The 23,364-nt window shown below is 43.1% G+C and overlaps 1 protein-coding gene across 2 annotated transcripts in view; it reads left to right on the forward strand.

The window, feature by feature from the left end:
- The window catches only part of Sdk1 (sidekick cell adhesion molecule 1), a 967,445-nt gene that overhangs the window by 349,257 nt on the left and 594,824 nt on the right, over window positions 1–23,364 (forward strand). For both annotated transcript variants that reach the window (XM_085837397.1, XM_085837398.1), the window contains exons 3-4: window positions 12,540–12,646; window positions 15,675–15,822. In XM_085837397.1, coding sequence (XP_085693523.1) covers window positions 12,540–12,646; window positions 15,675–15,822 — 255 coding nt within the window. The remainder of the gene's footprint in view (window positions 1–12,539; window positions 12,647–15,674; window positions 15,823–23,364) is intronic.

Here is a 23,364-nt window from a genome sequence, read left to right on the forward strand (position 1 = left end):
AAAATGCTAACACTGTAAGGAGATAATCGTGTAATTTCACCTTTCCTGGCACACTGACTAAGAATAGTCTTTTCTCTGCCTCTTGTATTACCAGATGCTGTGGATTTCCGTGAATTCTAGATGTTTCGGTTCACATTAATACTTGCCCTGCCTTTTTGGCACAGGTGAGGGCATGGCATAGCAACAGCGGTTCAGTAATTAAGCTAAGTTTGCATAGGCATCTGAGCTGGATTTGCATACAATTTTTACAGGAAACATCTGTGAGTTCTGGTCTGCACTGAGAAAAAAAAAGCCTTTAATATTTATATTCCAAGTGGATGCATCCCCATGTGTGGAGAATTTCTTAATGCTTGCACAGTATGCCTATTATAACAGTGGGAATAATTGGATAGTCTAAAAATTTCGTCATTTTCCTAGGAGACACATCTCCATAGTTCAGTTCTGTGCCACAACAACAACAGAAACTTGATGAATGTTTATTATCTTTTTTTATTCCAGTTAAAATAGGGATAGTTAAGGGAAAAGCTATTTTCTCCTGTTTGATAAAAACACAAGGAAACTTCACTGTATCAATAAAAGTTATCAAATTCCTGGGGATAATTTTTATAGGAGATTTATAAAACCCACATGAAGAAGAGTGGAGAATGGCGTAGCGAGAGGCTTCAGGAGGCTGCTACCCAGGAAAGCTGAGCTTCCTAAATGCCTCCACCTTCCCAATGACTGTATGAATTTAGCCCAGTCAATGGCCTTTTAGTAAAACTATTATCAGTACAACATTTGCTTACAGTACTGATGATCCACACAAGGAACATGGCAGGGAAGCCCTCTACCACCAAGCTATATCCTCAACCCAAGATGGTTTTTATAAGAAACTCTGGTGACGTTTTGTCCATTGGGAAGTGCCATGACAAGGACAGCTTTGGCATCTAACAGTGGCCAGTGCCAGACACTGGCAAACACCAGACTAGCTTTGAGAAGGATTGTGTGCTTTTAGACCCCTTAGGAGCCTCAGGCCTTACAGGCAGGACTGATCTGTCTGCATCTCATCTCACTAGCTACAGTGCATTCAGATGACCTCACCGTTGAATCTCTGTGGCCAGGAGGTTGCTGAGTGCCTTCTCTGAAGTGGGAGCTGCCTAGTGATGCTAAAACCCACATTTTACCCCCACTGTGCTGTTTATCAGCATGTGGTTTCTTCCTTCTGAATTTACAGTTAAGTGTCTCCCAGGTCTCCTTCCCATCAGCCAAGCCATTCCTTCCATGGACTTCTCCCTCTAAAAGCAAACAGTCACATTAGTTACCTCTGCCGGTGCTGTGATTGAAACAACCCACAAAAGAACTTAAGGAAGCAGCTGTTTTGGCTCCCAGGATGAGGGCTCAGTCCATCGTGGAGAAGATACGGGAGGAGTGGAAGGTGGCCGATCATGCTCTATATGCATTCAAACAACAGAGAGCAGAATGCTGGCGCTCAGCTTGCTTTCTCCTTCTTAGTGACTCCAGGACCTCAGCCTCGGGGATGGTGCTGCTCGAACTCAGGGTTTATCTTCCTATCTCAGTGAAAGTAATCAAGAAAATCCCCCACAGACATGCCCAGAACCTAAGCTAATCTAGAGGACGTTGTATGAATGTTTAACCCTGACCCGGGGTTCCTACCCCACCTTTGACCATTTAGTTCCCGGATAAAAGACACACTTAACCTTTATATTTACAATAAGCCTTAAACAGAGCAAGATCTGGGCAGTTGCCTACCCTCTATGCTATTAGAATCTACTTTCCTAGCTATAACCCTGAATTCTTACTATGTTTCATCTGGGCTGTTCTTAAACCCCATTGCTCAGCCCTCAGGACCATGTTTTCTTGACTCTAATGTGTTGGCGTCTTCCTCCTTCTCCTCCTCCTCCTTCACTTTTTTCTTCCCCTCTGACCCTCAAGCCCGGTAATCCTAAACCCTTCTTATATGTCTTCTGCCCAACTATTGACTGTCAGCATCTCAATTCACTTATCAAAAATAATTTGGGATCAAAGTCACACAGTGTCACTGGGTTCTACATGCAGATTCTCTCATCTTTGGGACAACCAGGTACAAGCAGCATGAGGCCAACCTACTACAATAGAATCCCTAGCTGGCATGCCCAGAGGCTCCTTACCTAGATGGTTCTAGGTCTTATCTAGATGACAATAGGAATAGGCCACCACAGAGCCAAAAATACTGCTTGCAGTATCCGTGGAAGGCTATTGTGAGAACCTCTGTTTCCAGAATGTTAGTGACCCATGTATTCCCCAGACCCAGGTGTTTAACCATCCCATCAATTTGTGTGGCTTAAAAGTCATTGAGAAAGGAGCCTTGGTGCTTAGAATTATGTGGCTCTGATAATTCTCTTGTAAGAGTTATTTCTGTGGGCATTTTTCTAATACCCACAGCACAGGTCCCATTTATCACTTCACACAGCAGAAATTGCTTTTCAATATCTGTAGTTGCCCACTCAAGAAGGCATAACTTTGGGCTAGAACCTAAAGGCTCTACTTGACTCTTTGAGATTGCTGGAGAGCCCCTGAGGAGCCTTACCCACAGCAACTATCTCTATCATCATCAGATATCAAACATGTTTTCAAGAGGTAAAACAACACCAAGAACACCCCAGGACAAAGACTTCTCTCATGTCTGGTCTCACTAACCCTGTCTGTCACACTGGGCTAAGAGCAAGTTATGGGATCAAACCTACACACTTGTAGTGAAATTGTTTTTAAGATGCCAGGTATTAGACAGTGAAAGATGGGGATCCCTAAGAGATAGGCTACAAACAAGGGGATAGGCTACTGCCCACAGTGTCTGCCTTCATAGAATTTCTAAGCAAAGGCATAAAAAATAGAGAACCCAGGTGGTGTCTCTTCACTAAGCTAAGTCTCAGGGCAGGGCAGGAGGCAGATAGAAACTCCAGATTTCTCAAGAGCAGAAGATGCAAAGGAATGTGTGGAGAAATATTTCTGGAGACTGCATAGGCTCCTTTGAGCTTTAGCAGGGTCAGAGCACACTGGCATGGAGCAGCTACTCAAGGCCAGGTACAGAATTACCAGGATGACAGCTAGTGGCTCCCTGTGTTCACACAGGAGGGAGTATCCTATCGTCAGCACAAATTTATCAGTCTTAAATGAAATATGTCCCGCCCCACCTAGCTACAGTTAAAAAGCAATACTTTAAAAGGGTTGTGTGGGTTACCTCGGAGTATCGTCACAATAGCACGACAGAGTCCAAGGACATTCGTAAGAATTCCCAAACACCCAGGGCTCGACAACTTAAACTCTGCAGTAGCTAAAATCTAATCAGTTTATTGAGCTTGCAAAGAGGCAGAAAGGATGATCTGAAGTGAGGAGGAAAAGATTGAAGCCAGGTAAAAACTGACACAGAGCAGCAGAGGAAGACTGTAAAACCATGCCATGTTGTTGATGATCAAAGTAAGACAAGCGCTGAAGGTAAAACGGCATCTGAAGAAGATTAGGATGCTCAGAAGTAAATATTAGTAAGCACACGCATACATCAGTAGAAGTATAAAAATAAAAAGCATATCAAAGAAACAATTAGGTGAGCATTCGAGAGTAACAAGAACAACTATATGGATAACCAAAGAAGGGGCAAGGGAAATATTTAACGAAACGACTGTTAGTTTTTCCTAATTTGAATAAGAGCCACAAAGTTACAAGGCATCAAATTATAATAGTAGACTTACTAGCCAATTCAATAAGGCAAGAAAAATAAGTTATCTGCATGGCAAAGGAAAAAAAAAAAAGACTGCGTTCGTTTTCAAACAGCATTGAGTACCTGCATAGTGAGTTCAGCAATGAAAGAAGATAAGTATGTAAAAATCATATATCTCATAATTTATCATAATTTATATCTTATATGTTTTAGATAAGTCATACTTATCTATAATACATAACACAGAGAACAAATAAAAATAGCCACAAACACTGAAATATTTAGGGATAAATCTGACAAGTGATGTGCAAAATATTTACACTGAAAACTTCAAATATTGAGAGAAATAAGAGAACCTGGCCATTGGACAGAATGCTGTGTCCTTGTGTCTGAAGACAACTATTAACCATGCTTTTATTCAATTAGTTTTGCAATACCTTTATTTACAGACTGGCCTCTTGTCCATATTTCTTAGGCTTGACATCTTGAGGCGCACCTCACAATTAAAACCCTTCCCTGAGCCAAGAGGAGCATCCATATACATATTGTTTTTAATCCACTTTTTCTCAGTCTGTGGCCTAACAAGTCAAGGTATGTCTGAGTGTTGCCTTCTTAGGAGAAGCAAGGTGGTTTCTATCAACTGTTTAAACTGAACGTGACCCTCACCTGCATCTTCCTGCAGAGAATCGACTCCTCGTCATTCCTAACCTTGGCTCATGTTAATTCTCTTCTGATGGTTTATACTCCAGGAGTCCTGCGCTGGGAACCGACTCAGTTACAAAAACAGATTTCATTTGGGCTCAAAGCCATGAGAGCTATGAATTTTAGTCAAAATAGAATCTCTTGTAGTTTCATGCCACATCCATCACTTCATTGGTTTCTAGTACCCAATATATAGATGGTTATAAAAACTTTTGATAGGCCTTCAACTTTCTTCGTTATTGTAAGTCTGTATTTGTGAATCCTGACATTGGAAAATGGATCCCTCGTTTCTGAGGCATCAAGTTAACTATCGTTTTGTCTAGAAGGATGGGGTAATAAACTTGGGAATTTAAAAGTGGATGGGAAGTTGCCTTCTTAGCTCAAGTAAACATGACCCACATTGAACTTCCAGGCTTGTATTGTGTAACTTGTGCCAAAATGTGTAGCCTAGATATTTAATATTACTGAGGCATGGCCAGTCTGCATGTGGGTCCCACAGAGCTGTGTGCTGTGCATATTGGTTTCTGGCTTTTCAGTCTGATGGCCTTTCCTTGGCTATGCAGTCAGAGCGGACAAGATGGTTCCTGGAGAAATTTCTTAAACAGAATTGATGTGTGGCTTCTTAAAGTCCTTATAGGAGATGATTTGGATGTAGATAATTAGTCTCTCTTGGGTTTTCTGTCTTAGGATCATTGTGGAATCTAAGTGAAAAGCCTTAGCCAGAAGGACAACTCAACCTAATGTGATTCATTGTTGACAACTACTTCCAAATGAGACACCAGAAGCTTTTAACTGTATGTTCCTAATTCACTGGTGCTTGCAGTTTAGGCTCCTTTTCATTGTGGCTCTGTGTGAATATTTTTAAATGTGTAGAGAGTAACATTTGTCTTCATACTTTAATTCTTGGTATAATGGTCCCCATTTTTTATGTCTAGAGAGAATCTCACATCATAAAGAATTAAGTAATCAGAGATGGAATAAAAGATTTTGTCCATAAAAAAATAAAATCAATGCCCTCTTTCCCAAAGGTTTTCTGACATTTAGTTCTTGCTGACTTTAGAATGTTTAATCCTAATAAGGTTAGATCCACGAGACTGACTCCTGTCACATGCTCGAGCTTCGTGAAATGGAGATTTTCACCTTTCTGCCCCTGATTAGACAAAGAAAGAATGGGCAGCCTTCAAAACATTGCTTATGTTGGTAAAATGAAAAAAAAATCACAAGGTCCCAAGAGACTTAAAAATATCTCAACAGCAACTCTTGAAATTTGGGTTGGCTTTGGTCAGTGTTGGGATAAAATCTAAGCATAGTCGTTCATGGTGGCTGTTGTGAGACTCTTGTGGGACATTGGCATCCCGTGAGTCTCTGGAAGCTTTATACATCCAGATTGAACCCCAATGCAACTACTACCTGCTCGTTACATGTGCCTAGGCCCACAGGCATCGATCTTTCTTCCTCATTTAAAATCATTTTTAAATCATCAAATATCACACACACACACACACAGTAATTTTGGCAAATACAGTGTTCCTGATGGGTAACTCCTTCTTCCCTGTTCTATCAACTTTAACTTCATACTGACGACTTAACTCTTCTAAGGACATAACCTTGACCTTGCCCAGTGTGTATGACCTGTCAGTCAGGCATACCTTCAAAATTGTGCATCCATTTTCTCATCAAATTCCATCCTAGATTTTTTTCATCATTATTTTGCTTGAGGAAACAGTCAGCTACAGATTCATTCAACTTTGGATTATTGTTTTTTAAAGTTTAATACAGAAAATTTATAAAAATAAAATTGAAAACATAATTAGCATCTAACCTTCCCAAAATGAGGTGATGGCTTTTACTGTGTATTTCCCTAACCCCCCTCTTTTTAACTATAAAGATAAGAACTTTTGTCTGAGTCATAAAAGCTTATAAAACCTGGTAGTTAATCATGTAAAATAGGTATCATACTGCATAAAATTATAGATAGCAGACTTTTTGTGTGGTTCTGTGGATTGAGTCTGTGCCCTATGGATAAAGGGAAGCCTCCTCCTACCACTTAGGGATTCTCTGACCCCGTTAGTTCATTTCCTTATTGTTTTCTTTTTCAAACTTTACTAGAGTCTCATACATGCTAGGCAAGTACTAAATCATTAAGCTACATCCCTAGCCCCAAATTTTTATTTTCTTATCATCAATATTAGCAGCAGTACTTGATTGGTTGCTTGGTTGCTTGGTTGGCAGAGTTCTTAGCCCAGGCTAACTGGGATCTCTTATGTAGCCAAGGATGACTTGAACTCCTGATCTTTCTGCTTACATTCCCCATTCCCAAGTTTGTGAATTATAGGGTATGGCACCCTACCTGGTTTATGTGGTGCTTGGGATCAAACACATGACTCTGTACCTGCTAGGCAGGCCTTCCATGAACTGAGCTACATCCCCACCCAGAATTACTTATATAATTCCTGACTATCAAGAGGTATGTAGATCTGACTTTGTTCTGGAGGTGTGGTTTTGTTACCCTGGTGAATATTCTCGGTCTTAATATCTTCTTATTGGGAATGTCTGCCAAGCAGATGTAATTCATATTTTAAGATACATAAGATACAGATGCAATAGTTCCTTTTCAGAAAAAAATCCATTTAGCAGCTTACTTTGTCCTAGGTGTGCTCCCTACCCCCATGTGTTTTTGACTCTCTATCAATGAATGGTCATCGGTAGTTCAGCAGGAAGCCATGGTCATTGTCGATTTGTTTTTGTTTTAATCTTCCCTCTTAGTTGTTTTAGTTGTATTTGGAGTTGATTCTGAGCAGAGTTAAATCCCAGAAACAAACTAATATTACTACGTCAGGTGAGCTGTGCTTTTGAACAAATAGTGGAGCATCCTTAGAATTGTGGGGCCACTGGAGACTAGGCAGAGTGGAGTGAAGTGACCTGCCTACCCCCAGCACCGCAGTCATGCCAGAAGCCAGTCCACTGAGGGACTCACAGTGACCACCCTGATCTGAGCTACTGCCCCAGTGGCCATCAAATACTCTCTGTTCCACTTGTCCAGGTGCCGCTATGTCTCACCATTGCCATGTCCCACTGCAGCCATGCATGTCCCACTACCACAGCTGTGTCTTCACCAGTGTCCTATCCCTTCTTCTGCCTTGTCTCTACCACCATCATTTCCACCACCATGTCTCTGTCATTTCAAAATCCTACCATTGCTGTACCCCATCACTTCCAAGTCCCCTCACCACCATGTTCCACAAACACAGCACTGCATCCCATGTCGTATTCACACTGTCTCACCACAAATGTCATGTCTGGTCACCATCATGTCCAACCTCTGTCTGGTTTCTCACCTCACCTGTCAGATTTTAGGCCAGTTCTAAAGCAGTACCAGCCCCCAGCAGCAGTGCTGACTTGGCCATGTGATATCTCTGTGCCCTGGAGTGAGCCTAGGATTAGCCAGTGTGGTCTTTTCTTCGCTGAGACATGTTATTAGAGTAGTGTGCAAACAAGTGAAAGGTTGAGATCGTGGACAGACTTTGTGTCAATTTTCCATCCTGGCCTAGTTCGGAATTTACTGTTGGGTGGGGATGGATCTGAAGATGCTTTCTAGAGAAAGCCTTGGGTAGTTCTAATGGAGGTTTAAGCTGTATCATTGATGGCTAGTGTATGTCCCCAGCTGACATGACCCTCTCATTCCTGGCCTTGGTGGGATCTGGTGCTCTGTTGTCCTGGAGAGTGCTGTGTTGGTCTACCCAAACCCCCCTTGGTGTTGTACATTCACACACTGGCTCAGTGTTGTCCAGAGTAGGAGCGAGAGATGCTTGTGTTTGAGCAACATATGGTACCACGATTTTATCATACCTTCCTATAATGAGCCAGGAAATGTTCCCTGTTTAAAAATGTGTGTTTATAAACAGTGGGCTTACAACGAACACTCCCATCTGTTAGGTGAGCATAATTTGTGCAGGAATTCCGGTAAGAGGTGGGGGACTTCACAACGCTTTTGTATATTTTCCCCTGGTGCGACATTATCCTCAGAGACAGCACACAGCAGCATATGCCTAATACTCAGTTTGCTATCTGCCTCTTCCTGTTGTTTGAAAGCAATGCTATTTTTGTGCATTAGCATATAAGATTATTGTAGAAATTCATAAGAATTTTACATCTATGCAGGATACTTAAAAAGGGAAAAAAGTAGAATGAGTAACAGTTATGTAAGCATGGTTATGTCGCCATGATCAAATCGTCCTTGCAGCTTTCCAGTGCTGCAATGACCTGTCCTCAAGCTCCTCCAAGGAACTTCTGTTGATTTTGCTTTAACCTGATCTCAGAACCCTTGTCCCTGTAATCACAGTACACAACAATCAAAGCATGCAGCCTTCCAGTCTGATTTGTAATTTAAATACACGGCATTGACTCTTTGTGCCCGGTTTGGTATTATTCTGATTGTCTTCACTAATTAATTTTGTTTGGGATGAACTGTTCCTCATAATAGAACAGAGTTTTTTAAGATTAATGCTCAGCAATATTTTTTCTTATCATAAAAGATTTTATGAGTCCTGCCACAGGACCACCGCAAGGTTATCAGAGGGAGACTCTCTGTGATTAATATTTGCTCACTGCTGAATTGCCCGCATTGTCCAAGGGTTGCGTTCACTTAGAATCATTCCTCTGGGTTCCTTCTCCGGGTGACTAATTGGACATACTTGAATAAAAAAGATGAACGATTAGTTGAATATCAGTGTATCTAGGTCTACTTGGTACTGAGCAAGTAGAACCCACCAACACTTTGTCTTTTCCTTGAGTTGTTTCAAGATTGTTCTGACTGTCCTTTGTAATCAGAAGACAGACAGCCCCCGCTGGAACATCACTCTTGTTAAGGGAGCGCTCCACCGTGATTTTCAGATGTTAGGGAGTTGGTGTATAATCAAGCTCCCCTCTTTAGGACCCACCCCTTCCCAGTGTGAAAGGGACCCAGGCCTCAAGTCTTACTCTTTATTTCTTCATTCAGAGATGGTGATGCTCTTTGTTCTGTGACAGTGTGAACATACTTTTATGCTGTATTTACTTAACCCTTTTGGATAGGACCTTAGACTTGATAAGTGAGCACCACTGAGCTATACCCCCAACCCATATATCTCATTTTATGTTATTTAGTTTAGTGTATGTACAAATGCGAGTATACACAGAGGCCAGGGTATGACGCAGGTGTCCTGCTCTGTCACTCTATCGTGTCCTACTCATGGCTTGAGATAGGATCTCTCAATGACTATGGATTGACATTTGTGGCTAGAAAGCCTTAGAAACCTTCTTGCCTCTGCCCTTATCAAGCCTGGGGTTATAGGTGAATGCAGCTATCCACAACCTTCTTGGGGAGTTCTGGGGATGTGACCACAGGTCCTCCTGCATGCACAGCATGCTTAGCATTAGTGTTATAGGTATGTGCAACCATACACAGCCTTACTGGTAGGGTTTGGGGATGTGAACTCAGGTCTTCATACTTGGAATGCTAAGCCATCTCCTCAGTCCACATGATGTACTTTAATATGATACAGTAGGCATATAACATGCTGTCTTTGTGTAGTGCACATAACCCAGTGAGTTAGAGATAAGTACTTGCCCTCACATCACCACGACAAGTGCCTCTTCATCCCTTGCAACCCTGTCTTTTCATCAGTATTGTTATGTAAGAAGAACATATTAGGGCTGGCAAGATGGCTCAGCAGGTAAAGGTTCTTGCCATGCAAGATAACTGAAGCCCAGGGAAAGGTAGAAGGAAAGAATTGATTCCACAGGGTTATCCTCTGACCTGCACATGTGCACTGTGGCATGCATACCCTCCACACATCATGCCCACCCATGTTAATGAGAAACATAATTTAAAACATTTTAAAAGAATGCCTAGACGGTCTCTTGGTCAACCCTGAATGTACAATACCATATTACTAGCTGTGTACTCTATGCCTTGCATGACTTTTCTCTTTATATAACAAAAATTGGTTTTCTTTGGTGTGGCCTCCAACCCCACTCTGCCTACTCTGCTGTCACCATTAGGTGCCGTTACTCCTTTGACTGGCTTCTTTCAGTGAGCAGAGTGTCTGCCAGGTTCGTTCATGTCCTTAGGGGAAACCAGCTTTCTTGGTTTCAAGCTACACAGTGTTTTCTTTTGTGCATATACCATGTTTCATCTGTTCCTGTGCTGACAGATTCTTGGGTTTTCTCTAAAGCTTGTGTGATATGGATCAACAGTGAACATGGACTTCAGTATTTTCATAGCCTTAATTTCAGTTCTTGTCTTAGGCTTTAACTACTGTGAAGAGACTCCATGACCAAAGTAACTCTTATAAGGACAACATTTAGTTGGGGCTGGCTTACGGGTTCAGAGGTTCAGTCCATTATCATCAAGACAGGAACATGGCAGCATCCAGGCAGGCATGGTGCAGGCAGAGCTGAGAGTTCTACATCTTGTTCCGAAAGCAGCTAAGAGAAGACTGGCTTCCAGGTAACTAGGACAAGGGTATTAAAGCCCATACCCACAGTGTCACACCTAATCCGACAAGGCCAAGCCTACTCCAAGAAGGCCACACCTAATAGTGCCACTCCCTTGGCCAAGCATATACAAACCACCACAGTTCCCTTTCAGAGAAGTGATGTCTGTAATAGTTCCAGTTTTCATTTTGCAAATATTCTGTAGTAGTGCCTCCATTTACATGCCCAGCAGCACTGGACAAAGCTGTTCCTTTCTCTCCCTCCTCAGCTTGGTTTGTTCCTTATTCTTAGGTTTCCTAGCTGCTGGGTGGTGCTGTCTTAATGTGGTTGCAGTTGGTTGAGTACCTTCTTGCAAACCCCTTGGCCATTTTCCTTCTTTTGTAGATTTCTTCCATTTTCTGCCTTGTCAGTTTTAGGGAATTCCTTATGTATTTTGAATAGTCACCCTTTATCAGATTGATGGTTTGCACCAAGTCTTTTCTGTTTGTTTGTGAACATGGTCTATGATCCATCTCAGGTCTGGGCTCAGGAGCTGTTGGATTCTCAACAGTGGTCATTAACTACACCCCAGCTTGCTTACAGCTTTCAAACATCCTGACTTTAGAAACGGCTGTTATGCTCACAGCAGGACTTTCATAGAAACAGTGTGTCTCACTGACCTGTGAACTGCTGATGAGGCCTTTAGGGAGGTGTGTTTGGGGGGGGGGAGTGATTATTACAGTCCCAGGAATGAAAACTAGAATCAGTCGTTATAACTCAAGGTAAACAATTACATCCGAGACTTCATCTGTCACCTGAGAAGACAAAGTTATTTTCAGTGTCAGGCACAGAAAGAAGGAGAAGTAGAGGAGCACTCATTATACTAAGAGACATCCGCACTGGGGTGGAGAGAGGGCTGTCCTGGTCCTGAGCCCACTTTGCCTAAGGACAACCACAGCTCATCCTGAAGGTGGCAGTGGTCTTCAGTACAGAGTGACCCAGGCTTTGTGTGAAAGAGTTATAATAACTGAGATTTCACAGCATGAGAATAAGTTGTTTTCTTACACTGACAAGTCTTCTTTAATTGCAATGACCATGAGTTACTTACCATTCTCAGACCTGACAAAAAGCTGCCCAGGTGGCGGTGTGGGGGTGGGGAGTTTCTTTTGGCTCACAATTCTGGGGGATACAGTCTGACTTGACAGAGAAGGCATGGTGTCAGGAGCTTGAGGCACTCACGTTGCATTGGCAGTCCAAACGCAGAGTAAATAGCAAGTAGGGCCTGCTGCAAAACCTCAAGGCCTGACTCCCCAGTGACTGGCTTTCTCCAGTGAATTTGCATCTTCTACAGGTTGCTCAACCTTCTAAACTAGAACCACTTATCGGGGACTAAGTGTTCAAACAAGTGAGCCTTTGGGGACATTACATACATAGTCCAACCCCAACAGCATAGTAAAACCTAACTCATACACAACTCTGTGCTAACACAGGACACAGACTGAGGTCTGACTCCATGTCAAAATCTGCAGATTTGGGTTATGGGTGAAGAAAACTCGGTAGTCCCTTTAGGGGAGGACTTGGGTATGTCTTCAGTACCAAAGAAACAAACGACTTGAGCATCTCATGGAATGGATGCCCTTGCTCTTTCTAGGCTTGACCATGGACACTTCTTTTTGGTATTTTGCAGGTATATCATCCCCTCTTTGCAGAAGCTGGACGCCGGGTTTTACCGCTGCGTGGTGCGGAACAGGATGGGAGCTCTCTTGCAGAGAAAATCAGAAATTCAAGTAGCATGTAAGTGTGTGAGGCAAGCAAGGGCCTTAAATGCTGAACAGAGTTGCAGCAGCTGTGGAAAGGAGCTCTCTGTTGCAGCAATTGATACTTGCCCTTGGTTTCTCTAAAAGAGATGTGGGATACAGGCTGGGCATGTTAATTCAATTGGTAGAATGCTTGCCTAGCTTGGATAATGCCGTGTTCTAACTATAGCAGCAAACTGGGCAGTAGAGGCAGGAAGATCAGGAATTCAAGATGATTCTTGGTAACATAGTGAGTTTAATACCAGATAGAGCAACCAGTGAGACACTGCTTAGGAATGAATGAATGAATGAATGAATGAATGAAAATAATTAATAATATAGGATTATGGCTAAAATTGGAAATAGGGCTAGCAAAATATCTCAGTAGGTAAAGACCCTTGTCATTAAACCCAATGATCTCTTGGGTTCATCTGCAGGATCCACATGATGAAATGAGAAATTCTTGCAAGTTGACCTCTGACCTTCACCTGACCATGATTACACACATCCTGTGGTACATGCTCACAAATGCACATATAAACACACACATAGATAGATAGATACATAGATAGATAGATAGAAAGAATTTTTAAAATCTAAAACCAAACTTGGGGACCCAGGTGAGGCATTGCTTTTTCTTCCAACTGAAAATATTTAGGGTTTCCCAAGCCTGTAGGGGAAGGAGGAGGAGTAAGATGGGTGCTCTGTATAAACCAATCTCCATTGGCTTGTAGGTATAGGGATTAAAATATGTCTAGAATGAAAAGCTGAACCCAACTGGAGTCAGATTCCCTGGCTTCTTCCCTGTTTTGAATTAATTTTGCTGCTCAGTAGATTTGATAGTCATGCCCTGGGTGTCATTAATGCTGTAGTGATCTACTCTTTATTCAGCAGATCCATTTTGGAGAACAAAAGTTTTAAAAGAAGGCACCATCAAAGGGCAGAGACCTTAACTCTCATGAAGTGTTTAGGAGCAAGAGACCTGGCCTATGCACTGCTCTTTCCCTATGATAGAGAGTCTTTGAAGAAGAACATCTGTCCAGTGGACTATCTGCTTCAGTGTATTACAAGTGCTACCCAAGGTCTTGTTTAAAAATAAGTAAAAGAACATTCAGAAATTTTATATTAGATGATGCCCTAGGCTTGAGCCCACAGTGTAGTGTGTCGCTTCTATTCCGGTGGTTCCAAGATTGCTGTTTCTAATTTTGACCCCACTTATGATCCGTAGCTTTACGTTAGCATATAGTAATGTGAAACTATCTCACTCTCCTATCATAATCACTGACATGACAGAGGGAGGTCCCCAAACCATATGCATTTAGCTATTATTTAAGCCTCAAGGGAGGCACCAATCTTTCTGGTTTGTTGAAGATGAAGCCACTGCCAAATTTATCTACAGAATAATTCAGAACTTTTTATTCAATAGAAAAATTGAAAACATAATAAATAGAATGTGGATCAATACCCAAACCATATTTGAGTAAGTTAAGAGCCTGGAATTGATTGTAGCACACTACATCATATTTATGAAGTTTGGGCTTCATGTAGTTGTCTATGCCCTTGGTCCCACCCTCTGTCTCTCATTCTGACAGTGAGTGTGGTCTTCCTTTACATTCACATAGGCAAGGGTGTTTCCCCCAGTATTACATAGCTCTTCCATTTGTGCTTTCATAGTGTGTCCTGTCACATAGAAAATGGCTTTTAATGATAACACTACAGATGATAGCATTCTTTCATAGAAAAATCTAAAAATGAGATGTAGTTAATAATACATGGTAGACAGGTGTGGTTGGCACACACCTTTAATCCCATTATTCAAAAGACAGATCTCTGTAAGTTCTAGTTTACATAGTGATTTCTAGGCCAGCCAGGGTTACACAGGGAGACTCTGCATCAAAGAAAAAAGAAAGGAAAAGAAAAGAGGGAATGAATGAATGGATTGATGGATGGATGGATGGATGGATGGATGGATGGATGGATAAATTGCTGAATATACAGTGGTTAAAGGATTACTCAGTCATTAAATTGCCTGTTCCACAACCACAAGGAACCAAGTTTGGATCACAGCGGCCACATATAAAGCCAGAGCCAAGCATAGCACTGGGCAGGTAGTTATAGAAAGATCCCTGGGGCTTGCTGGCCAGCCCATCTAGCCAATTATCAACCTCCAGTTCAGTGATGGACAATATCTCAAACAACACGTAGAGATTGATCAAGACAGATACATGATCATCCTCTGGCCTCTATATGGACATACATACACACTCGTGTGTGTCTGTTCACCCCCACACATATATATTTGTGTATTCATGGGAACACACACACAATACTACACACAAAACCATAATGTGGAAATATCTGTATACATGGACTATATTTGATCACAATATGGAAATTGTTTTAATATTTCAGGTTCCCGGTTTAAAAGGGAGCCTTTTGAATCTACAGCCTAGTGGCTGGGTCCTCATTTTTTTAGTTGCTTTAATCAGTAAAACAATAATTGTCCTATGCTATGTCTTCAGTGTAAGGGCAGGCAAGGGAATTCTCTGTGAGCTCCCTAAGGGTTGGGACACATTGGTTTCCAAAGCCTTGTGAGTGGAGACAGTGTCCTCTGAAATAAGGAGGCCCAGGCAAGGAGGGGTACCTGCAGGATGTCAGGGGTGTTGCACTGCAGCTCTGTAAAAACTGCTTCATGGGGCCGGGGATGTCTTCCAAATTTTTTTCTTTGGTGTTACAGTCAACTGTGAGCAGCCATTATATTACTGCACTGTGACAAAGGCCGGCCAGTGGTCTTGCTGTTGAGGGCCCCACGGCTGCTTTAGAGGCATACCACTCAGCCAATGTGCCTCTCTCTCACAGTGACATCCGCACTTGTCAGCACTGCAGTTCACTCTCGCTCATCACCTTATTAAGCATGGTGGCGGCACCGACTTCACTGTAAAGTATAGCTATTTCCCTCTCTGACCCCTACTCCCCCTCAAAAAATATTGTGCTCCCGAACTTAAAAGTCAAATTTTTCTCTCCAGATATGGGGAACTTCATGGATACAGACCAGAGGAAAACAGTTTCTCAAGGGCATGCGGCACTTCTCAACTTATTGCCTATCGTCAGCTGCCCCCGACCGCAAGTGACGTGGTTTAGAGAAGGACACAAGATTATTCCCAGCAGCAGAGTGTAAGTGGCTCCTAAGGCAGATGTAGTTCATTGCACTTGCCTGTACCATGCACTTGGTAAGGGAGTGGTGGCTAAGTACCTGGTGGCTGGAAGCCTCCCTAATGAGCAGCTGCCTGACGACCGACCGGCTTGCCTGTTTTCAAGCCTTTTAAGCAAGGAGTCTTGTGCGGTTGCTCTCAGCTTGTTACATCCTGAACCTAAGATCTCCTCTCTACCCAGAAGCCCATTCTCTCTGGTTTTGAATACACCTCACTGCTGTCACCCCCAAGCTGCCTCATTTACCCAGGCCTGGTGTTTACTTACACAGCTGTGGGGCCCCTCCCCTTTCCCTTGAGCCTCACATCCAATACTGCTTTCTGTGACGATAAAGTGCTAATTACTGCTTATTTCTCCTTATCCTTTCATTCTTCCATGGCAGTTTTATTTCCTTTTGTCCAATTAGGGGCTCGCCCATCTATTGCTAATCACACTTAGGTTAAGGCCTGTCTCAAGGTCTTCCTGCATGCCCCACATTCAAGTTCTGTGTTGACTGTCAGGCCAGTTTTCTCCACTTGGAGCTTTTGGTGACTCAGAAGAACATTGGCCTCACAGTGTTTCCTTCATCCTGAGGGAGTGTGTGTGGAGAGCTGAGGATCAGTCGGCTGGTCCTCTCCATCCACCTTGTTTGAGACAGAGTCTGGTTTTTGCCTCCATGTATACCAGGCTAGCCCATGGGCTATCTCCATATCCTCTCCAGAAAGAATCTCTGGGACTACAGGCACACGCTTCTGTGCCCAGCTTCGCCTTGGTCCCAGGGTTCTGAACTCAGGTTCTCACTCTCATGAGGCGGTTACTTTACTCACTGAGCTGACTTCCCAGTCCTTGCTACGTATTACTTAAGTGGGCACCTTGGAGTAGAATTGAGAGATAATATTGCAACAACAAAAACTCCAAAAATCAAAAATTTCAAAAAGAATCATGGAACAGTGCTATGTGCTTGAGGTAAAAGCCAATCATTTGCTGCTCATAGATAGGAATGCACGAGGAGAGGAGGCTCCAGGTTTGGTTTGGGAAGGATATTTGCTGGGCGGGTTTCAGATGCAATTGTAGGAGTTAACTATGGGCTATATACCCACTTTCCTCCTTAGCAGAGCTCCGTGGACCTCCCTCTATAAGCCCAATAGACCTGTTATCCCACTCTGACATCTGAACCCTGCATGGGCCTGCTTGTTTCTATTTTGGCAGTCAGAAATAGGAGATAGTAGAAATATATGCAACAAACATACTTCAGAATTCTTGTAGAAAAAAAAAAAAAACAATTCCTTTCAATGGCATGACTGCTAAGCCTTTTTTTCTGTATCTGAAGTTTCTTGGATATTCACCTTCGTATTGATTCCAATCATAACAGACATCTCTTGGGACTGGGTGAAACAAAGAGGAAGGATCGATATCTCATCGCTGTGGGAGACCATTCTGCTGAGCAGAAAGCAGCTGAGATACAGTGTGATATAAATGTTCTGGGAGGACCAGCGTGGAGCACGGGAGGAGCACAGGAGAGCAGGAGAAGGTGGGAGGAATGCTGGGGTACTGAGAGCAGTGTGATTTGGAAAGTCGGCTGCATTAGGCTTCTTCTCAGGCACGGAGCTTGTAATACCAGGGGCTGGGAGGTCATGGTATCAGGATCATTTTCATTGGTTTGGTAGCAAATAAATCCATGTTGACTCACACATCAAACATGTGAACCGGCTATGCTCGTGAGACAACCTTCATTCAAAGTACAACAGGGCGTCCGTTGAAATAACTCTTGATTTCTACATTGAAATAACTCATAATTTCATGGCTTCTTTTTTCACTTGCAGATTCATGCTAAAGACTATTGAATTCCTAATGAGCTGATAAAATGATGGAGTGATTAAAGTCCTAATGCAGTGTCCCATCAAACAAATAGTCACTTTATAAGCATAAAACTATAGATAAACCCCCGGCCTTGGCAGCATTGTGTACGGGGCTGATTATGAATATTTACACTCCTACAAGGTCCTTTAGTTTTGTAAGTTCCACCTCATCACTGCCCCCCATTTCCTGAGTGCCTGCTGTGTGAGATGTCATAAATCAGTGCATGCATGCCATTCCCCAACAGTTTATACACCGTTCCAAGATACGCTGCTCCTAAGAAACTTCCACTTCTCACCCAGGTGGCTGCACAGGGAGTTCTGGGGGCGGAGGGGGGGGGGCATCCAATCTGCTCCGGGGCTGCATCTAAGATCTGGAGAATTCAACCCAAAGTACAGCACGAAACCGTGCACAGATCAAGAACTTGCAGTGGCTTTCAGCTTTGGCATGTGAGGGACCTTCCTGGAGACCTTTTCGGTGGGAGCTACAAGCCTCCCTCTCTTTATAACATTATCTTATGACCTTTAAATTTTGACCTTTTGGCTTCTAACAAAGTGGATTTTTTTTCTCTTAAAAAGATACAGTAACCCTAATGTTTCCAAACTTGAAGAATTAGTTAAATAGCCTATTAATAATCCTAGCAGCTATTATTTATTGAGGACCTACTTGAAACATATCTTCTGTAATCCTCAGAATTGCCTTCTGGGGCACTTATAATTAGCTCCACTTACAGCTATCAGAACTGAAGTTTAGAGATACTAACTCACCCTGGGGCATGCAGCTGACAGGCCGCAGCGGCAGGACTGAGGCCTGGTTCTGACTCCAGAGCCCACGCTCGCCTCTCGTCAAGCTGAGCCTCCTGTTCCAGTTACTTGATGAGCTCGCCTCCTGCTTTTGATCATTTCTCCCATGGCTTCAGGTGGTTTTGCTCATTTATTTAGAAGCCCAGCTTTCAATTTGAAATAACACGGGCTTGTGTGGGTTTGGGTAGAGGTAGGGAGAAGTGTCAAATATCAGGATAGTGAAAGAACAGAATAGTCGGGATTTTCTTTTGGATTGGATGTGGGATTTAAGAGATGGAGAAAAACCCAGGCAGATCTGGCAGGATGGTGTTACTATTTCCAGAAGCAGGCAGAAGATTTTACTTCTAGGAGAAGCAGGTTTGCATGTATTCTTTGTATGGCTCTGTGTGTGTGTGTGTGTGTGTGCAAGAGGGAGGCAGTGTGAGTTTGTGCATGGTTGTATTTGTGATTGTGGGTATATGAGTGTGTGTGTGTATGTGTGTGTGAGCATGTGTCTGAATGTGTATGTGTGGGAGTTTGTGTGTATGTGTGAGAGTGTGTGAATTTGTGATTGGTGTGTGTGTGTGTGTGTGTGTGTGTGTGTGTGTGAGTGAGTGTTTGTGGGAGGTGTGGGGATATATGAGTATTATATGTGTGAGTGAGGGGATGGGGGTAAGTATATGTATATTTGTGTATATGTGTGCATGTGTGTGTGTATTGAGAGTAGTGGGTTCTTCAATTCTTTTTGGACAGTTACAATCACATCTGATGATTAGATAGCTGCATATATCAGATGCAAGGTCAGTGGGGAGGTCTAGGTTGAACTTGGCCTATTAATCTCTTTGCAAACCTATGAAATACATGGAGCAGTAGGCCAAGGCCTGGGAGTTGCAATGTATTAGCTGGTACTCGGCCACAGATGTTAGCTTTGGCTTCTCTCTCTCTCTCTTTCTCTCTGCATAGAAAAATATTATTTTAGTATGCACAGAATGGCAGAGGAAAGCATTGTAAAGTAACAAGTGCCCAAGGCCCAGGGAGCATGGGGCAAACCAACAGCTTAATGATAGCCCAAGGATACCAAAGTCCTCATTGCTGGAGCTTATAAATGCGCAGCTCACACAGCAATGGACAGAAATGTTGCAAAAACAATGAAGAATTGATATAGACAGGAAGGAGGATGGAAGGGCAGAGAGAGTCTCTGTAACTAGCATGGCCATTAGTACCTGAAGCTGAGAGCTGGCTCGCACCCAAATACTGGAGGCTCCTTTCTTTACCTGTCCTCAGGCTATAACCATGAGACTCCCATTCCAGAACCCATGACCTGTGCCTTCCCGGGGACCTTGATCTCATTTTCCTCAGCTTCAGTAGAGAGGCTACCCATCTCTCCTGTTATACAGGAAATGAAGATAGCCAAGAGGATTCATTGTAACTATCTTGTAGTCGTCCTGTTTGGGGGGGGAGGGGCTCCTTAAATCATCCTCTTAAGATTGATGGCTTTAGTCAAAACTCTCATAGAAAAGGAGACACATGCCAAGTGGTGGTGGCTCATGCCTTTCATCCCAGCACTCAGGAGACAGAGGCAGACAGATCTCTGTGAGTTCAATGCCAGCCTGGTCTACAGAACAAATTCCAGGGCAGCCAGGGCTACAGAGAGAAACCCTGTTTTGAACCACCACCTCCAAAAGAAGAGGAGACACTAAGATTAGCACCCCAATAATTCTGTCTTCTATTAATCCTTCCAGTCTCTAGTTCCTTTCTACTTGGGTGTTTTGTAATCACACCCCCCAGGGTGATAACTACTGAAAGCACATGTCTCTCCATAATTGTATAGCCGGATACATAAGGCAGCACTTCAGTCCTGGAGGGCTGAATGGATGGGCGGTTGTCACGACATGTCAGGTGGCATCTCCACTTCCCCAGAGGGAGGGGAGTGGCATAACAGCAACACGCCGCACAGCAAATGACTGTTGACACAGAAAACCAGCTCGGAAAGGCAGATGATGTTCTGAAAGCACGGAGGATAAGCTATACTGGGGGATTTGAATAGATGATTATGGGTTTTATGTATCTGAGAAGATATTAAAAAAAAACAGCCAAATTTATTCTTTTGATTTACTGAATCCAAACAGTTAATTTGCTGTCTTCTCATGTCAGAGTTGAAGACAGCTTTGTCTTATTAATGTAGTCTAAGTCGAAAACAGAAAGTCCTCCGTGTTATCCTGGTTTAGATCTATTTTCTTCCCCTCCTTTTATTTCTCAGGCTTTGAAATGTGAATCTGGACAGCATGCAGCTTTTCTCCTACCCCCAGGAGGTAATTCATGCCGGCAGTTATCAGATTAGGATGCAAAAACTTGGTGTGTACAGCACCATTCTTTTGCTTAATTGCGGGTTTCTGTGCTCAGATGGCATCCTGTCGTCTACCTGACAGGAATGTGTGAGCACAGGCATCCCCACACATGTTCTCCTGGAAATGTGAAGTTTATAGATTGAATATTTCAAAACTCCAACCGGCTTTTCGATAGACGGCTTGCCAGTAACGATCCGGACTGTGAAGTATGGGCAATAAACAGCATCCCAGGTGACGTACAAACAGCCGGGCTCGTAATTGTCCACGCTTAAATACTCAGGCATCCATTAACTTATTACCATTTCATTTCCGCTGCTCCAAGAAAGATCTGGTGAAATTAGCACTTGTGTTGGGAGCCACAACTCAGTGCTCGCATGAAGTAGATCTGGTTGTAATAATATTTTTATAGTTAACCGAGCTTTCAAAATAATGTGCTTTAAAAAATTTTATATTATGTTTTATGGGCATTTTGTGACTGTTTATAGAACATATCTATACTTGTGAAGTGAGCCTTACTTAGCATGAGTCAAGCTGGCTAGAATATGGGGGCTCCAGCCCAGGTTCTAGTCTTGAGCAAGTTACTTTTCTCCACTTTACCCCACTGGTTCTTGATTTTAAAACCTAGGAAAGTACAAGGGAAGTGTTTATAAGTCCATTTTCTGTGCTTATATTTGGCGGTGTTGATAGGAAGACTGGAGCCCATGGCCACACCCACTGCCTCTCTCTGCACCTCCCTCCTGTCTTTCTCCTTCTCTTTGTCCCCCTCTCCCTCTTAGCTCTGCTCTTCCCTTCCCTGAGTTCTTAGATACTGAATACCTGCCCAATGCTGAGCACCAGTCTGGTAGGTCAGTGCCAAGAGGAGAGCAAGGCATCAAACATGCTGCCATTGGTAAGGCGGGCCATGTTCTCAGGTGGGAGCAGCATGTAGGAAGGGATGCTTAAGGGTGCCCTGACCAAGGAGGGACAGCGGAGTTCTGGTCCAGGGAGAGGGCTCCTTTGAGTTGAGTATTAATATTTGGGGAGATTCCCTCAGTTGATTATGTGCTTCCTTTGCAAACATGAGGACCAGGGTTCAATTCCCAGAATGCACCTTAAAAACATAAAATAATAAAAGGCTTGTATCCCTGTGCTGTGAAGGTAGAGACTGGAAGACTCCTGGAGGTCACTGACTGGTCAGCCCAGCCTGCTTGGAGAACTCCAGGCCAGTGAGAAACCCTGACCCAAAGAGCAAGGTAGACAGCTCTTGAGGAACTACACCAAACACACCAAACGTTGTCTGTTGGTCCACACACACCATGCATGCATGAATGTACATCCATTTGTACACACACACACACATATACACACACACATACATACACACACTTAATCAAATAAGTATCAGCCACTTTTGAGTTATAATTTGGCTAATATAAAGTACATAGATTTTCAGCCCATGGGTGGGTGAATTTTTGCAACTGTGCCCACCAATTTATTCTCCCCTGTTCAAGTGGAGCAAGAGCCTCGTGCCTTCTCCTCTAGCTCCCCTTCCCAACTAATCTAATTACCATAGACTGCTGATTGTTTCTTATTCTAGACTTTCATATAAATGGAATCATTGAATATGAAATCCTTTGTGTCTGGCTTCATTCATTCAACCTAATTTCTATGATAGTCTCAATATGACATTTAATAATAATAATAATTAGCAATTTTGGAGTTGCCAGGCAGTGTTTTAAGTGTTTTATTTATAATGAGTCATTTAATCCTCACAGCGGCCAGTGAGTGAGGACTGCGATTATCCCGAATTTACAAGTGAGAAGGAAGGCGGGCAGAGGCCAACAGCCAGGCAACGCTGGCACTGTTGGATCGCAGAGTCCCCCACTCTGTGCTGTGCTGGCTCTCAGAATGATGTCTGCAGCTGAGGAGCACCAGCCATGCACAGACCCAAAGGATGGATGTTACAGGTAGAGCTCGGATGCAGGGAGTAGCTTGATGTGTTTGCGAAAGTGCCAGTTGTGAGGAAGGAACAGGCAGAGGTAGAGAGGAGACCCCCATGGAGATCCTACAGACCCCAGAATCTGAAAATAAGTAATAATTTTATTATGTATCCAGTATAAAGTCCTTAGAAGAGGGGCACTCCTTTGTTTTGAAAAAAATGAATGTGACAAAATCTATATAACATGAAATTTAGTATTTTAACCACTTTTTGTTCGTGTGCCTTTATATGGTATATGTGTATCTGATGTATGTGGACATGTGTGAGGATACATGGGTAGCAGCCAAGGAGGATGCTGTGAATCCTATCTATCACTCTCTGCCTTATTCCCTTATTCCCAGCATCTCGCACTGAGCATGGAGCTAGGCGGACAGCTAGCAAAGCTGCAGCGATCTTCCTGCCTCCACTCCCGCCCGCACTGAGCGGGTTACAGTTGTTCCTGTGCCCTTGCCCAGCTTTTTTCCATAGGTGCTGAGATTTTTCTGCTTCATGGTATTGTCACGGTGTGAATGGTTGGGTTGCTATTGTAGTGTGTGAGTGTTGTATGAATACACCAGCTTCT

This window comes from Mus caroli, unplaced genomic scaffold, assembly GCF_978045245.1.
Source record: "Mus caroli unplaced genomic scaffold, Mus_caroli_1 scaffold_4, whole genome shotgun sequence".
Taxonomy (NCBI): domain Eukaryota; kingdom Metazoa; phylum Chordata; class Mammalia; order Rodentia; family Muridae; genus Mus; species Mus caroli.